At 47.1% G+C, this 13,388-nt stretch overlaps 4 protein-coding genes; 3 read left to right on the top strand and 1 right to left on the bottom strand.

The window, feature by feature from the left end:
- Nucleotides 1-157: 157 nt before the first annotated feature.
- CNAG_07735 (U3 small nucleolar RNA-associated protein 25) lies at nucleotides 158-2,703 on the top strand. XM_012195997.1 has 7 exons: nucleotides 158-563; nucleotides 622-797; nucleotides 846-1,054; nucleotides 1,107-1,656; nucleotides 1,708-1,793; nucleotides 1,846-2,101; nucleotides 2,153-2,703. The coding sequence occupies exons 1-7, from the start codon at nucleotides 197-199 to the stop codon at nucleotides 2,639-2,641; spliced, it is 2,133 nt and encodes a 710-aa protein (XP_012051387.1). The 5' UTR covers nucleotides 158-196; the 3' UTR covers nucleotides 2,642-2,703.
- Nucleotides 2,704-2,925: 222 nt separating this feature from the next.
- Nucleotides 2,926-7,713, bottom strand: CNAG_03467 (hypothetical protein). XM_012195889.1 has 8 exons: nucleotides 5,806-7,713; nucleotides 5,538-5,753; nucleotides 5,446-5,476; nucleotides 5,045-5,388; nucleotides 4,876-4,988; nucleotides 4,802-4,817; nucleotides 4,340-4,733; nucleotides 2,926-4,270 (listed from the first exon to the last, which is right to left on the bottom strand). Exon 1 carries the CDS (start codon nucleotides 7,597-7,599, stop codon nucleotides 6,565-6,567), a length of 1,035 nt encoding a protein of 344 aa, XP_012051279.1. The 5' UTR covers nucleotides 7,600-7,713; the 3' UTR covers nucleotides 2,926-4,270; nucleotides 4,340-4,733; nucleotides 4,802-4,817; nucleotides 4,876-4,988; nucleotides 5,045-5,388; nucleotides 5,446-5,476; nucleotides 5,538-5,753; nucleotides 5,806-6,564.
- Nucleotides 2,975-5,769, top strand: CNAG_03468 (hypothetical protein; the record flags this gene model as incomplete). The annotated part of the gene is made up of 16 exons (XM_012195890.1): nucleotides 2,975-3,065; nucleotides 3,110-3,194; nucleotides 3,251-3,280; nucleotides 3,333-3,378; nucleotides 3,504-3,563; nucleotides 3,616-3,652; nucleotides 3,715-3,825; nucleotides 3,890-3,946; nucleotides 4,079-4,111; nucleotides 4,734-4,754; nucleotides 4,885-4,906; nucleotides 4,976-4,999; nucleotides 5,118-5,401; nucleotides 5,468-5,488; nucleotides 5,629-5,655; nucleotides 5,765-5,769. The coding sequence occupies 16 exons, from the start codon at nucleotides 2,975-2,977 to the stop codon at nucleotides 5,767-5,769; spliced, it is 954 nt and encodes a 317-aa protein (XP_012051280.1).
- Nucleotides 7,714-7,852: 139 nt separating the features above from the next.
- Nucleotides 7,853-13,078, top strand: CNAG_03466 (RNA-dependent RNA polymerase 1). XM_012195575.1 has 25 exons: nucleotides 7,853-8,152; nucleotides 8,221-8,484; nucleotides 8,532-8,921; nucleotides 8,972-9,025; nucleotides 9,077-9,473; nucleotides 9,536-9,735; nucleotides 9,795-9,934; nucleotides 9,976-10,090; nucleotides 10,150-10,343; nucleotides 10,402-10,516; nucleotides 10,584-10,772; nucleotides 10,840-10,981; nucleotides 11,040-11,159; nucleotides 11,219-11,227; nucleotides 11,279-11,378; nucleotides 11,431-11,459; nucleotides 11,517-11,635; nucleotides 11,697-11,717; nucleotides 11,772-11,870; nucleotides 11,933-11,937; nucleotides 11,990-12,071; nucleotides 12,127-12,183; nucleotides 12,239-12,396; nucleotides 12,458-12,778; nucleotides 12,835-13,078. The coding sequence occupies exons 2-25, from the start codon at nucleotides 8,275-8,277 to the stop codon at nucleotides 12,938-12,940; spliced, it is 3,372 nt and encodes a 1,123-aa protein (XP_012050965.1). The 5' UTR covers nucleotides 7,853-8,152; nucleotides 8,221-8,274; the 3' UTR covers nucleotides 12,941-13,078.
- Nucleotides 13,079-13,388: the final 310 nt, after the last annotated feature.

The raw sequence follows: 13,388 nt of genomic DNA, 5'->3' as shown, positions 1-13,388 counted from the left end.
GAGACCGGTCTACTCTTGGTCTTACGTAAAGCAAAAACCCTCTTGAGATGCTGCCAGTATGGCACGGAGTGGAGGTTGAAAAAAGCTCGGTTTCAACCGTGGGAAAGCTGTCAGCTTTCAGATTTCCCAGATTTCTGAGGAGGTGCCGGATTACTTGCTGCAAGCGAAGTCCTTACACTTTCGCAATTTCCTCAAAATGACACTCGATATGAGCACTGCCAAGGAAGTCAAGCTTCTCACCCTACTCAACGTTAGCGCTGTCAAGCGGCCTCGAGAACTCGACCTGCCGGGCGGCCACCGTTCATCGCCTTCCCTCAAAGGCACCTCAACCCAGCAGAACTCAGAGGACGGCGAGTCCAAGAAACGCAGGAAGAGTGTCGTCTGGGGTGGAGAGGTTGGACCGAGCGGTAGCCAATATTTGAAGGGCAATGGTAAAAGAGAAAAGGGAAAAGCCAAGGAGAAGACCGTTGAAATGAATGAAAATTCCGCAAACGGCGATGCCGTCGAGGTCGTGGAGGTTGATAACGAGCAATCAGACAGAGAGGAGGAAGCTATAACCTCTGGTAGGTTAGATGTCCTATCTAAAGATTTCGCTAATGGGAAATGTGATATGCCACACAGATCTCTTCAACCTTCATTTCAGTGCAGCTCCTCCAATTTTGACTTCTGACGCTCTGTCATCGGCTGAAGGCAACCAATGGAAGTCTGAGAGGAAGAGCTTGAAAGGATTTGGCAAGGTGGTGGAACTGACTCCTGAGAAATCTGAGTTTGGGTTTGTTGAGTATCAGAAGACAAGAGTAAGTACACTACCTCTTTGTAGTGTTAGTTGACACTTGCCCTTTCAGATTACTCCTTCTCTCTTGCCAGCGATCAGGGATTCTTCAACTACCATTCCCCTTTTGTCGACGTACTTGTCCCATTTGGGCACATACAAGGACTACTATCTTCATTCGCTCGACGGTGAAGCAGACGGCTCAGAAACGCAATTGATTGGTCAACACAAGGAGGCCACGAGAAAGGCTGCTGTTATCCACTCTGTCAATCATGTTCTCAAGTATGTAACATGGCCCATTTAGTTAATTATGGCGCTAATGATTATACAACAGGACTCGAAGGCGAATCATTCGAAACAACGAAAAATTGGCTCACGCTGCCTCATCAGACAACTCCACATTAGTGACCGAGCCTCCTCGAGACCAATCTTTTACCCGCCCTAAGGTCCTGTTCCTTCTTCCCACCCGATCGCTTGCTCTTACCTATATCAAGACCCACCTCTTCCCTCTCGCTCCTGCCGGTACTCAAATTGAGAACCAGCGATCCTTCGTCTCTTCTTTCTCCCTGCCTGAGGACGAGGAAGATCCTCTCGCCAATCCTTCTGCCAGCGCCGACTTCCCCATAGACCATCTTGTGAACTTCCGCGGAAACAGTGACGACAATTTTCGATTCGGCATCAAGATTACTAGGAAGGCTTGGAGAGTGATCATGATGCCTGCGAACGAAGAGAAGTTGATTGACTGTGATATTCTCATTTCGAGTCCTCTTGGCTTTAAGATGGCAGCTGAAAGGGAAGACAGCACAGATTTGCTGAGTAGTTTGGAAATCTGCATTGTGGACGGCGTAGATGTGATGCAGATGCAGAACTGGGAACATGTTCAGGTGAATTCCATTGATAAAATAATTACTACTCAAAAGCCTAATTTTGTGTAGTTCATCTTTAACAATATCAACCAAATCCCTAAGAGTCCTCATGGCTGTGACTTTTCGCGAGTCAAACCCTGGTATCTCGAATCACAGTACGTCCGAAATTTAGCCGAGTGCATTCATCTGACTGATATCTATTCTCAGAGCCAAGTATCTCCGACAAACTATTATCCTCAGCCGATATGATACCGTAGAGGCGCGTGCGCTCTTCAACAGGTCCTGTCACAACTTACAAGGCAAGGTTCGAAGTGAGAGGAACGATTTTGGTGGAGTTATGGACCGAGTCAAGCCTGGTGTGCGGCAGGTGTTTGAGCGCTTTGATTTGGAAGGTCCCAAGGGTATGAATGGTGAGGCTGCTGTTGACGAGGTTGAGAAGAGATTGAAATTCTTTACCGAAAATGTGAGTGTCCCCTGTCTGTATTACATCCTGGGTGTTGATAGTTCGTTGCAGACAATTCCTGCACTTCTTCGGGCCGCCATCTCCCGACAAAACACACTGATCGTTATCCCCTCGTACTTCGACTTTGTGAGAGTTACCAACTACCTCCGAAAAGCCGACAAGGTGTCATTCACTGCCATCTCTGAATATTCCTCCAACGCCGAAATCAGTCGCGCCCGTACACTCTTCTTCAAGGGCAAGAAAGCCTTCCTTATTGTTACCGAACGTTTCCACTTTTACCGACGTTACAAGATCCGAGGCGCGAAGACCATTGTCTTCTACTCTCTTCCGGACCATGCTCAGTTTTATTCAGAATTCTTGGACACCCCATTCTTAGCATCGAAGAACAAATCAGAGGTTGAAGTTGACGTCGACGAAGCGGAAGTATCTAGCAGAGTATTGTACTCTAGGTTTGATGCTCTCAAATTGGAACGTGTGGTGGGCAGCGAAAATGCCAGAAAACTGTTAAAGACTGGCGAAAGTCGATTTGAATTTATCTAGAGTCTTGTAGTTGAGATGATGTATCTAGTATGCACTATCGGTACTTATTCAACCGAGGGTTAACTCTCCAATGTGATTCCTTTCTCGTCACCGGGCTTCCCCTACTCATCTTGCTTTCTGCATCGACACAATATGGACTCGGCGTCGTTGAATACCTTTGGCTCTTCATTTCTTCCTTACCATTCCATTGTTCTGATAAATCCGGAGGCATTACAATAAGATTGCGCATAAGAGATTGTTGCGATATGTAACTGCTGCATCTTTTGATTCTCAAAGAATTTGTCGTATATATTGGTTTCGTTTGCTACATCAATTTACCAAACATCGCAGAGCATGGCAGAGTTACAGGAGAAATCACTCAGTCTTTTGGGGGAATCCATACACATACCTTCATCCATTGAACGACGTATCGTAGCCGATGACGGTAGGCAGACCAGACTAACCATAACCTCACTGACAGACATACAGATCCCGCTATCGACCTGTTATCCCGTGGGATGCTCAAGCTCTATACTATCTGTTTGATCGCCCTCACATCGACGATCATGTCTGGGTACTCACTTCATCTTCCTCGCTAATGCGTCGTAGTTGCTGAATGTTTGGCCGTAGGTACGCGGTAAGCGCGATGACCGCGATGAAGTGGGTATATTAAGATTGCAGGTTGGCTGTCCTATGCTGAAAGAGTGTACAGCGCCATGGATACTTTCAAGGCTTACTGGAGTTTTGGTAATGGAGGGGTCAGTATAATGTTATGCGTCCGGTTACCCGATCAGTGGCTGAACCCGGTCAATATTAGGCTTCCACAGGTGTAAGTATTGGGCCAAGCAAGATGGGATGGACTAATTGACTCGGCTCACTGCAGATTGTATTTGCCATGTGGCCTATAGGAGCTTGCGGCACTTTCTGGCTTGGTCCTATTCTCGTAAGTCTTTGGACAAGAATAATTCTATGGCCGTTTGGTTGATTTCATGCAGGCGGACAAATTTGGTCGAAGAGGTGGAATGTTCATTTGTCAGTATCATCAGCAACCTCTTGTCAGCATGACAGTCATGGTTTCACTAAACTCCCCTTAGGTTCTTTGATCGCCATTTGCGGCACATCCCTCGTATCGACCGCTCGAAATTTTGGGACGTTGCTAACTGGAAGAGGTTTACTGGGTAGCGCTGTTGGTATGTTCCAGCCAGGTAAGCATTTTAATTTTTAATTCGGCAGCAGTACCATCGTGAACATTGATGGTGATTTCTATAGCGGCTGCTCCGTATGTCGTGGAGCTGGCTCCTTCTCTCAACCGTGGCCTAATTGCTGGTGAGTGGTGGTGATGCGTTCTTCAAGAAATGTCTTGACTCGAACCATCCCTTTTTAGGCCTTTTTAACACGTGACTATACTCTCCCTAACTGAAGATGTGTGTAGTGCTGACGGAAATGTGAATGTTCTAGTTCGTGGTGTGAGTTCTCCAGGCAAGGCTGATTGTACGTAATGTGGCATGGTTGACATGATCGCAAAAGTGGTTGGAAGCGCTTTAGCCACCATAATCTCTATATTCACGAATGAAATCGATTCAAGCAAGGGTTGGAGATTGCCGATATATATGTATGTGGCTGATTTAAAGTGATTCGCCTCGCGCTGACCTTACTTTCACAGTCAGTTAGGGTTTCCGTACGTCCGGGTGAAGAAATAAAGCAAAGTCACCGACCAACATTTATCCATAGAACCTTTATAGCCCCTCTTCATCTTTCTCCTTCCAGAATCTCCAAGATGGTGAGGTCGGCTTTCCGCATCCTCGTACTCTCTGGCATTGAAAATTGATACTAGATCAGGTTATACGCCCATGGACATCACAATCGAGCACGAGAAATTCTTATCGAATATCATGGCAACGGAAATTTCACTCCCTTCGTGGCAAGAGAGTTGGAGCAAATTGCGGAATCACTAAAAATAGCAACTAACAAGACTTGGAATTTTTCGAGTATGATGAACACAAGAGGAAAGAGATATCGATTGATGTTAACCCTGTTAATGGGTGTGTTCAGCACAGTGCGTTGAGCGACCACCAAGAGCGTGGACAAAGTTGCTAATAATGGGTAATGGTAGCTGGTAGGAAATACATTGTAAGTGTGCCTCAATCATTGTGAAAGGAGGGACGTAAAGGGTGTACTTACAGCTGCTGTTGCCGAACTGTATTCCAGAATGCTGTTTGTGAGCAACATGACGATCATCGAAATGCATCACTGACACCTTGTAGCTCCCAAATCTCTATCAGTAAAGTGCGTTTTTATCACAGATAGATCTCTCCCTTATTTGCTGATTCCCCTATTAACAGTTGGTATTTCTAGCGTCCGAGCACAGCTATGCATGACGTGAGTCCCATTGAGAATATAGGTGTGAGGACCATCATAACTCACAACATATCCCCAGACTCGCGTCAACACTCTCAGGACTGATAATGGCTCTTATTGGGACCTATTGCTCCGATAGCCTCGGACGCCGCCCCATGCTTATTGCAGGTACGACCGCCTGCGCGACTTGCCTGGCTTTTGCTATGATGTGCTCGGCTATAGCTACCCATGGAGCCGCAACTGTTCCTTCTTCCGACTCTAATCAAGCGGGGGCAAAGGGTGCCATCGCTTTCTTAATCCTCTTCTACGGCGCGTACGGCTGGACCTATATCCCTTTACTAGCTGTGTATGGTCCTGAAGTTTTGAGCACCGAACAGAGGTCGGCGGGAATGGGTATAGCAGTGCTCTCGCTGAACCTTTCTTGTCAGTCAAGAGCAATCTGTTGGAACTCAGTAACCAATACTCACCATGCAAGTTTAGCACTTCTAGTACAACTGACTACTCCCATTTGTAAGTCCATGAGGCCACATAATGAATGAAATCTCTGACAGAGACATACACTAGCACTGGAAAAGGTAGGCCATACTGTGATAGGTCATCACAGTCTGGCACACGCCAAATCAGTGCGATCGTGCTGATCCATTTGACAGATTGGTTGGTGGACGTATATGCCATGGGTATGTTGGGACATCTTTGAAGTCATCGCGTGGTATTTCTTAGCAGTAGAGACGAAAGGCCTGACCCGTAGGTTCCATTACAAAAAACGATACAGCCGCTGATACTTAGTTTAGTGGAAGAGCTTGATGAGGTAAACTTGGCTCACTCACTTTTCCAAGAGTCATGCTGACACAAAGGTGATGGACCGCTTTGATAGATTTTTGAATCTCCTTGTCCAGTACAGGCGTCTTTGGACGTTGCTCGATCTCGTACGCTAATCCCAGGGGAAGATGAAGAGAAGGCAGGGGTGGCCGAGAGCGAATCTGGTTCCCATTGTATCTCAAATTAGCTAAGCCAAAGCATCATTCTATGTAGTCATGGGTCGAATTGCGCAACCAGATGTATGTATAGAAGAGATGGTCCGTCAGAACAATAAAGAATGATTTGTAAATCGTCCAAGTGTGGGGGCGAAGGAATTGAATATCCCGGAAATGTACAGTACAGTACTGTACAGTACATGGCAAATATGTCTTGAACTTTCTGCCTAAGACGCTCGAGACCTTCCGACTTGCCAGCTCTAGTATAACGACACATCCTCCTAGAGCAGCAGATAACCAAAGAGTCGTGGCATCTGCATATCCTTTATATCTGGGTTGTTACCCAGGTCTGATGCATAGTGTAGGTTGCACCGCTGATTCCTTAAACACACACCACCAACTGTTTTGGTCGTTCATGGTATATGCAGTCGAGATGAGTCGAAGAGGTGACTGATTAGACAGGTGATTGTTGACTAGCCCGGCCGGTGGCTGTGATATGCCAGGGATGATGTTGGACATTGATAAAAAAGGGCATTTCGTACAAATTCGACAGGTTTAGTGTGTGTTGTTTTCATACACTTTTGGAGATCTACAGCCTCACAGTGTTGTGTTTTACGATAATACCCATGGAGCCACCTCCTCCGAATCAAACTCCCCTTTCCACTCCTCTTTTTCCAAGTACTCTCCAAACGACATGAATCTTAGGCTTTCCAGTCGCTTGCCCAGTCTAGCCAGTTCTCCTCGCCTCCGCGAAATTTGCTCAACCTTGCGCTTCACAGCCGCTGCCACCTCCTCTTCTCTTTCCTGGTAGCTAGAATAGGTAAGACAAGCTCCATTTCCAGATACTACAGGGTACATTGACCCAGCATTGCAGATTGTCAGCTTATCTGCTTCGGCAAGAGAACATAGGACTATCTGGTCGACGATATTGTCGTAATCCGCAAGAGGTGCCTCAGGCCACCAACCTGAATCTGGACCTTCCGTCCAGAAGACAATGACGGTCTCTGTTCCAGGTTGGATCGGAGACTCTGAAATACGCCTACGGGAATTAAGAGCATCCCGGTTGATGTCTGATAGATTCCGGAGCTTGGGTACTACCACTACAACCTTTTGTACTTTGCATAACAAGCCTTGGGGGGCGAAGGTATATGAGCTGCCAGCAGAGATGGCGGTGACATTTCGCATGACGAGTTTTTGGGGCGACATGTTGGGTATCCATGGACAGTTGAACCAGCCGCCTTCGAACATGTTGGGACCCACCCATACTCTTAGGACGTTGAGTGAAGGAAACTCTATCCCTAGTCCCCTCCACCGAGAGCATGCGGTCGCTAGAAAGCCGTTGCATCCCTGATGCCTCTCAATGTTGAGGACCTTGACCATAGCCAGAAGCTCACGCTTCAGATCACGTTCTGAACCGTCTTCCAGGATTATCGGCCCGAAGCTCGCCCCGTGGAGGAAAGCATCAGCCTCGTTTGGGATTAGTCGTATGTTTGAGTATAGATAAGGAGAGGCCAAGTTGAAGAGCTTCCAGGTGGCTTGCATACAACGAGACAAGGTTTGCCTGTCGGCAAATGAGAGGATGACAGGGAGGATGTCGGGATGAGTCATTATGGGTGACGCTGTAGAAGGTGTGGTTGCCAGGGTCATTCTGACTGATTTTCAGGCATGTAAGAGGGTGATGAAGTAAAGGCGAGTATAGATGTACATTATCTGGCAAGAAGGGATCGAAGCAAGTGAGTGGCTCATAGTATTAATCAAGCCGACGTCCGTCCCCGACCGGACATCGAGTACTCTGGCTGCTGCTTCGTCTTTTATCTAGCGGCGATCGCCGTTGTCGGAAGTCTTCTTTGTTCGACTATTTTGTTGTCTGGGGGATGATCGTTCGATCCTGTGCTGGTCAGCCGCATCTTCATCGCTCGCCCCTCTCACCTTCCTACTCCTTCTCCGGGCTTCTTTATTCTCGTCCCCCACGCCAACCTCCATCATTCGCACATTCCTTACAACACACTGCGGCAACAGAGATATCGATTAATTTGGGAATCACTTGGTATTCTGCGAACGTACCAACACACTCCCGTCAGCAGCAAGAATTAGTCAAAGTATTTCTCCAGCCATATCAATATCATCAAGCCGGGAAACTCACGTAAAACATATCCGCAACTGTGGCCATTCATCGACTTCTTCTAGTAGACCACCAACTGTGAGCACGCCCCTTTTCAGCTCCTTTCTATAGCTTTTTGCTCTTTCTTAAGCCTTTATGAATTATAGGTGAAAGCATAACCTTTAGTGGCCCATATATCTCCAGCTGAAATTCCCGTCAAGATGACTTCCACAAAGTATGGTATCCACGCATATCCTCCCAAATTCTCAGACCCGCAATTCATAAAACGCCTTATGGCCGACTATGGCCAGCGAAGCATGCCTCGTCCCGGAAAAGGCCCAGAACGGACCGAGACAAGTGATGTCGACAGGTTCCAGTTCTGGCCTGATGCAATTGCGATGGGAAGTCTGAAAGGTCGACAGTTCACACAGGTGAGCGTTCAGCTGTTCTGCGATAAGGACGTTTCTGACATACCTAGGTATTCGGAGCGGCTTGTATCAAAGGCTATGACGAAAGAAGCCACGGTCGGTCCATCCTGGCTTTCGATCTCAAGCGCGAAGTCCTCGTTATCAAAGCCGAAATGAAGTTGGACCCGAAAATTCTCCCACCAGCTCTGAATCCTCTCTACGCAGAACTGTCTTTTGACGATATCAACCATCAAGGTATTCATATCACCAAGCGACCTCTCCCCGATGGGTTAACACAGAAAGACGCTCTTGAAGTCACTGTCACTGTCAGCTGTCGCCGACCGCCAAAGTTTTATGCTCCTTTCGATCCTGGAGACAAGGCGCCGGACTATATGGCTGGTACCAAGTATTTGATCGACCGAAGGCGGGCGACAGCTTTGGACTTTGCGGTTTCTGGTGTTGTAGGTAAACTCAATTCATCCATCGTGTTTACCACTAACGAATACCACAGAACGAGCGAGATGCCAATGCTATTCCAGCCATTCCCGAGGGCCCATGCGCTTACGTGAGTCAGTTTCTCACTTATAACGACCGAGTACTCACCAGTTTCCAATAGCCAACATTCTGGAACACTTATAGATGGGTTTTTAGAATGGGAACAAGACAGTATGACAAACTCTTAGCATGTGCACACAAGATCCGAGCCCTCGCACAAGCGGATCCAGAAATGGATCTCATGTCTCTTACCAGCGAGCGTGCTCGATGGACGGTTCGTGTGTTGACTGGCGAAGACTTCAAGCGAGTATACGCCCCTCCCGATCTGTCTGCGATTCCCTTCTCCACTAGAACATTGCTGGAAGGCCTCATTGGTCATGGTATTATGGCTCCAGGTGATACAGCAGAGTTGATCGCCATGCTTCGAAAGGTTTCGTCTTCGACTGCTTTCCACGATCGTATCTTGGAAGCCTTGTTCAGTCAGCAAAGAATCCGCGATATCAAGCATCTAATTCCCAGTAAGTAAAAGTTGGGCTATTTTGCTCTTGAGTATTTGCATTCTGACATTACGGGCGTATAGAGTTGGCCGCTTTCCTTCGTAGAAGGCCCCCATACATCCAACCCCATCTCGTCCTTATCCGGACGGTATTAGTTACCCCAACTCGTCTTCTTATAGGTCCACCACAGTACGAACCCTCCAATAGTGTCACCCGACGTTACCATGACAAGCTTGACGGTATCATTCGAGTACAATTCACAGACGAGGAGGATAGACTTTTCGTGTGTATTCTTTCCTGTTCTATCTCCTCTCGCTTTGAGCTGACTGACGCTTCGTGCAGATCGCTGATTACATGAAGCTTGTAGATAGCATCAATCCTGCAGTGGGTATCATGGCTCGCGTTCGTCGAGCTTTACAGTTCGGTTTGGTCATTGGAGGAGAGACTTTCTATCCCGTCGCTTCTTCCGCTTCCCAGCAAAAGTGAGTAGATATTCTGTCCCAAACATGACTAATATTTATAGGGAGCATGCTATGTGGTTCATCAATAATAAGGTCATTGACGGCCTTGAGCTGCGAAACTGGATGGGTACGGTACATGAAACTGTCGTCGCAAAGCACGCTGCGCGAATGGGTCTGGTAAGCTTCCACTTGTGCAAATCATGAATCACGGTCAATGGCTAATCTACATGGACTAGCCCTTTAGCACCAGTCGAATTGTCAACATGAAGATCAACATCGGCGAGGAGCTTCCGGATATCGAAAGAAACGGGCGATGTTTCACAGATGGATGCGGTATTGCTGGTCGAGAGGTTTTGAACCAGGCTGCACTGGCGTTGAATGAAAAGGTCGGGATCAACGCTCAACCTTCTGCTATCCAGTTCCGTTTGGGGTAAGCCGTTTTTCCATTTTTAATTCACACGTTTCCTTACTGACGACATGGTCTCAAGTGGTGCCAAGGGTGTACTGTCTGATTGGTCTCAGCTGGTCAGTGAATATGAGATTCGTCTTCGCCCTTCCATGATCAAATTCAGAAGTGATCTTGCGGACCTAAACGTCATCAGAGTAAATACATCCTCCTTTCATTCTTTTCCTTGTCGATATATCGCTGTTGACGTATGTGCACTCTCAGATTGCCAAGTATCAAGCCGCCTTTTTGAACCGACAATTTATCAATATCATGTGCGCCAACGGTGTACCCCATGAACTCATCATTGGGATCTTTGAAGATGCTATTGCCGACATTAAGGGCTTTAAGGATCGAGTGTGGAATAACGCAGTAACGGAGAATGATCAACAATTGATTGCGCTCTGTAACGACGTGAGTCGTTACACTACTCTCTCCGTTCCATTAGGCTTTGAGCAAAGACTGACCTTGAATTCTATAGTTCCCTTTGGCGCAACTCATCAGATCTGGCTTCAACGAAAATCCCTTGCTTCTAGACGTTGCTGCCATCATTGAATGTCGAGCTTTGCAAGATCTGAAATGGCGAGCACGGGTCAAGCTTTCGGACGGAGTATACTTGATCGGTATGTACCTCAGCTGACGTTGTAAGGCGTTTGATCACTAATGGAAGCTGTCTCGTAGGCATTGCTGATGAAACTGGGACGCTGAAGGAGGGCGAAGTGTTCTGTCAATTCCAGGAGAATGATGACTCGCCTCCCAAGGTTGTAGTCAACGAAGTTCTTGTCTGTCGAGCTCCCGCCTGTGAGTATTCTGCGTTTTGTAGAACAGAGACACAGTGTTGATTTGTTTCCTGGTTTCAGTGCACCCTGGTACGCTTTGTTCTTAGCAGGTTCCTGGAAGTATCGCTAATCTCAACGTAGGTGATGTCCGTCGAGCGTGGGCTGTCGATCGTCCTGAGTTGCGACACCTCAAGAACGTCATCGTCTTTAGCACGCAGGGCATGCGAGACATGCCTAGCATGTAAGTACATTATTACAGGATCCCTGTGAGTGCCTGACAATGGTATTTTTAGGCTTGGTGGTGGTGATTTAGATGGTGATGGTACGCTAATTGATGCCGTTTTATCGATCTCAACCACTGATTTCTGCGTGTTCTCAGATTATACCCTTATTTGGGACCAGCGATTTGTCCAATCTCTCAAAGTCTACGATCCTATGGACTACGAAGCTCCTGATCCCATCAGTGTGAAACACGTCACTCAAAAGCATTTGAATGAAGTACGTACGCAGCGATATTCAAACCTGGCAGTATAGCCGATTGTTGATTACTTTCTTGCAGAACTTCGTCCAATACGTCCTTGTATGAGGCGTCATTTCCTGGATAAATTGCACTAAAAGACTGACAACCATACAGAACGACGTCCTTGGACAAGTCGACAACTGTCATTTGGCACTTTCAGACATGTATACACCTTTTGACCCCAGGTGTTTGCATTTGTCAGAGATTCACTCTGTACGTTGTTTAAATGTTCTTGTATGCAATGAGCTAACCGTCGTGCTTTTTTCTTGTCATAGACCGCGTAAGTTTCCATCGCTTTCAGCTATTCGACTAAACTTGCTAACACCTCCCAGTGTCGACTTTGCCAAGACTGGTCAAGCCGCAGCTCTTGACCCGTCCCTTCGTCCGAAGGAGTGGCCTGACTTTATGGACAAGGTAAGTTCTTTTGTCTGAGGCCAGCTTGGCATTGACACTGACGTTCTGCCATCAGGATGATGTCAAGGTGGTGTACGAAAGCAAGGGTATTCTTGGAAAGATCTTCCGAATTGTAAGCCAATCTTACTTTTATGCTTTGCATGCTAACACTCTTACTTGTACAACAGGTGCAAGCCGATGCACACTTCTCGCCGAGCGACCTTGAACAAATGGGATACCCCACAGACCCTCGTATCACCCGCTTCCCCCTTCACGAAAGTCTTTTGGATAGGTTGAAGCCTCTTAAGGCGAGCTATGAGAGGGATCTGCAATACGACATGAGACGGTGGGTGTTCAACAACAAAATGCCTCTGATATTAGTAATTTCTGACCCGTCACTCTTACAGTTACCGTGTGTACGAGCCCGAGATTCCTTCTGGTATTGCCATCCGAAACAAAAGAAGAAAGCGTGTTCGTGACCAAAACTTGAACGAACCTTTACGTGAGGCATACAATATCCTTGTCAACAATGTTCGAGAGACTGCGCAGAAGATTGTCAATGATTTTGAATTCAAGACGACTCTAACACCCATGCAAGTCGTAGCACGTCACTGCTACGCCCTCACCTACGAGGAAGTTCATGTGAGACAATGGGAACAGGCGTTAGCGGAAGGTAAATTCGGAGAAAAACCGGAGGATGACGAGGACTCTGAAAGGCTAAGACCGAAGTATGTAGCTGTAATAAGCCCCTCCAAGCTTTTCGGACAAGCTGACCTATAAATAGGCCTTTGATTTCGTTCGCTTGGTGTTTCTGCCAGGAGCTTGTTCAGATCGTCTCTCAGATAGCCTCGACTCCTGTTATCCCAATCGCCGCCGCTGATTCCGAGTAAGGGTGTTGTAAGGTCATAATCGGTCGGTCTAATGTAATATTTGCACACATTTTTGTAGAAACATAACATTTGGGATTGTGTAAGGCTTGGAACTCGGCATGGCGGATTTCATGAATGCAACTGGTTGTGATACTAGCATACAGTAAATTACGTATAACAGTAGAGCTGTAGCAAACTGAGTTCTACCAATGTTGAACTTCTGTCACTATGGTCAGAGGCCCCACTGTCGACTTCTTCTTCGTGAAGGTTGTTGATTGGCAAACCTTTTCGTCTACCAGATCAACTGAATCGGTCACATCAGCTTACGTAGTAGGTCTGTGCTGCTCCGCAATGCCGAAGTTCCATTTCGCTTGTGGCGTAACCGACACTGGACGAGACAGCCGCTATGAGAGAGAACAAGAGAGAGATCAGTGCCCAGAACTAGTAGTGGGAGGAGGACGCCGTCGTT

This window comes from Cryptococcus neoformans, chromosome 8, assembly GCF_000149245.1.
Source record: "Cryptococcus neoformans var. grubii H99 chromosome 8, complete sequence".
Taxonomy (NCBI): domain Eukaryota; kingdom Fungi; phylum Basidiomycota; class Tremellomycetes; order Tremellales; family Cryptococcaceae; genus Cryptococcus; species Cryptococcus neoformans.
This window is presented reverse-complemented; position numbering and strand designations above follow the sequence as displayed.

What these genes read in the sequence shown, in the direction of transcription:
- CNAG_07735 (XM_012195997.1), top strand. Translation starts at nt 197, where the DNA reads ATGACACTCGATATGAGCACTGCCAAGGAAGTCAAGCTTCTCACCCTA. An exon ending in AGAACTGGGAACATGTTCAG is followed by an intron (nt 1,657 to 1,707) that starts GTGAATTCCATT and finishes AATTTTGTGTAG; the next exon opens with TTCATCTTTAACAATATCAA. An exon ending in TGAAATTCTTTACCGAAAAT is followed by an intron (nt 2,102 to 2,152) that starts GTGAGTGTCCCC and finishes AGTTCGTTGCAG; the next exon opens with ACAATTCCTGCACTTCTTCG.
- CNAG_03467 (XM_012195889.1), bottom strand. Translation starts at nt 7,599, where the DNA reads ATGACCCTGGCAACCACACCTTCTACAGCGTCACCCATAATGACTCAT.
- CNAG_03466 (XM_012195575.1), top strand. Translation starts at nt 8,275, where the DNA reads ATGACTTCCACAAAGTATGGTATCCACGCATATCCTCCCAAATTCTCA. An exon ending in AAGGTCGACAGTTCACACAG is followed by an intron (nt 8,485 to 8,531) that starts GTGAGCGTTCAG and finishes TGACATACCTAG; the next exon opens with GTATTCGGAGCGGCTTGTAT. An exon ending in ACTTCGTCCAATACGTCCTT is followed by an intron (nt 11,718 to 11,771) that starts GTATGAGGCGTC and finishes ACAACCATACAG; the next exon opens with AACGACGTCCTTGGACAAGT.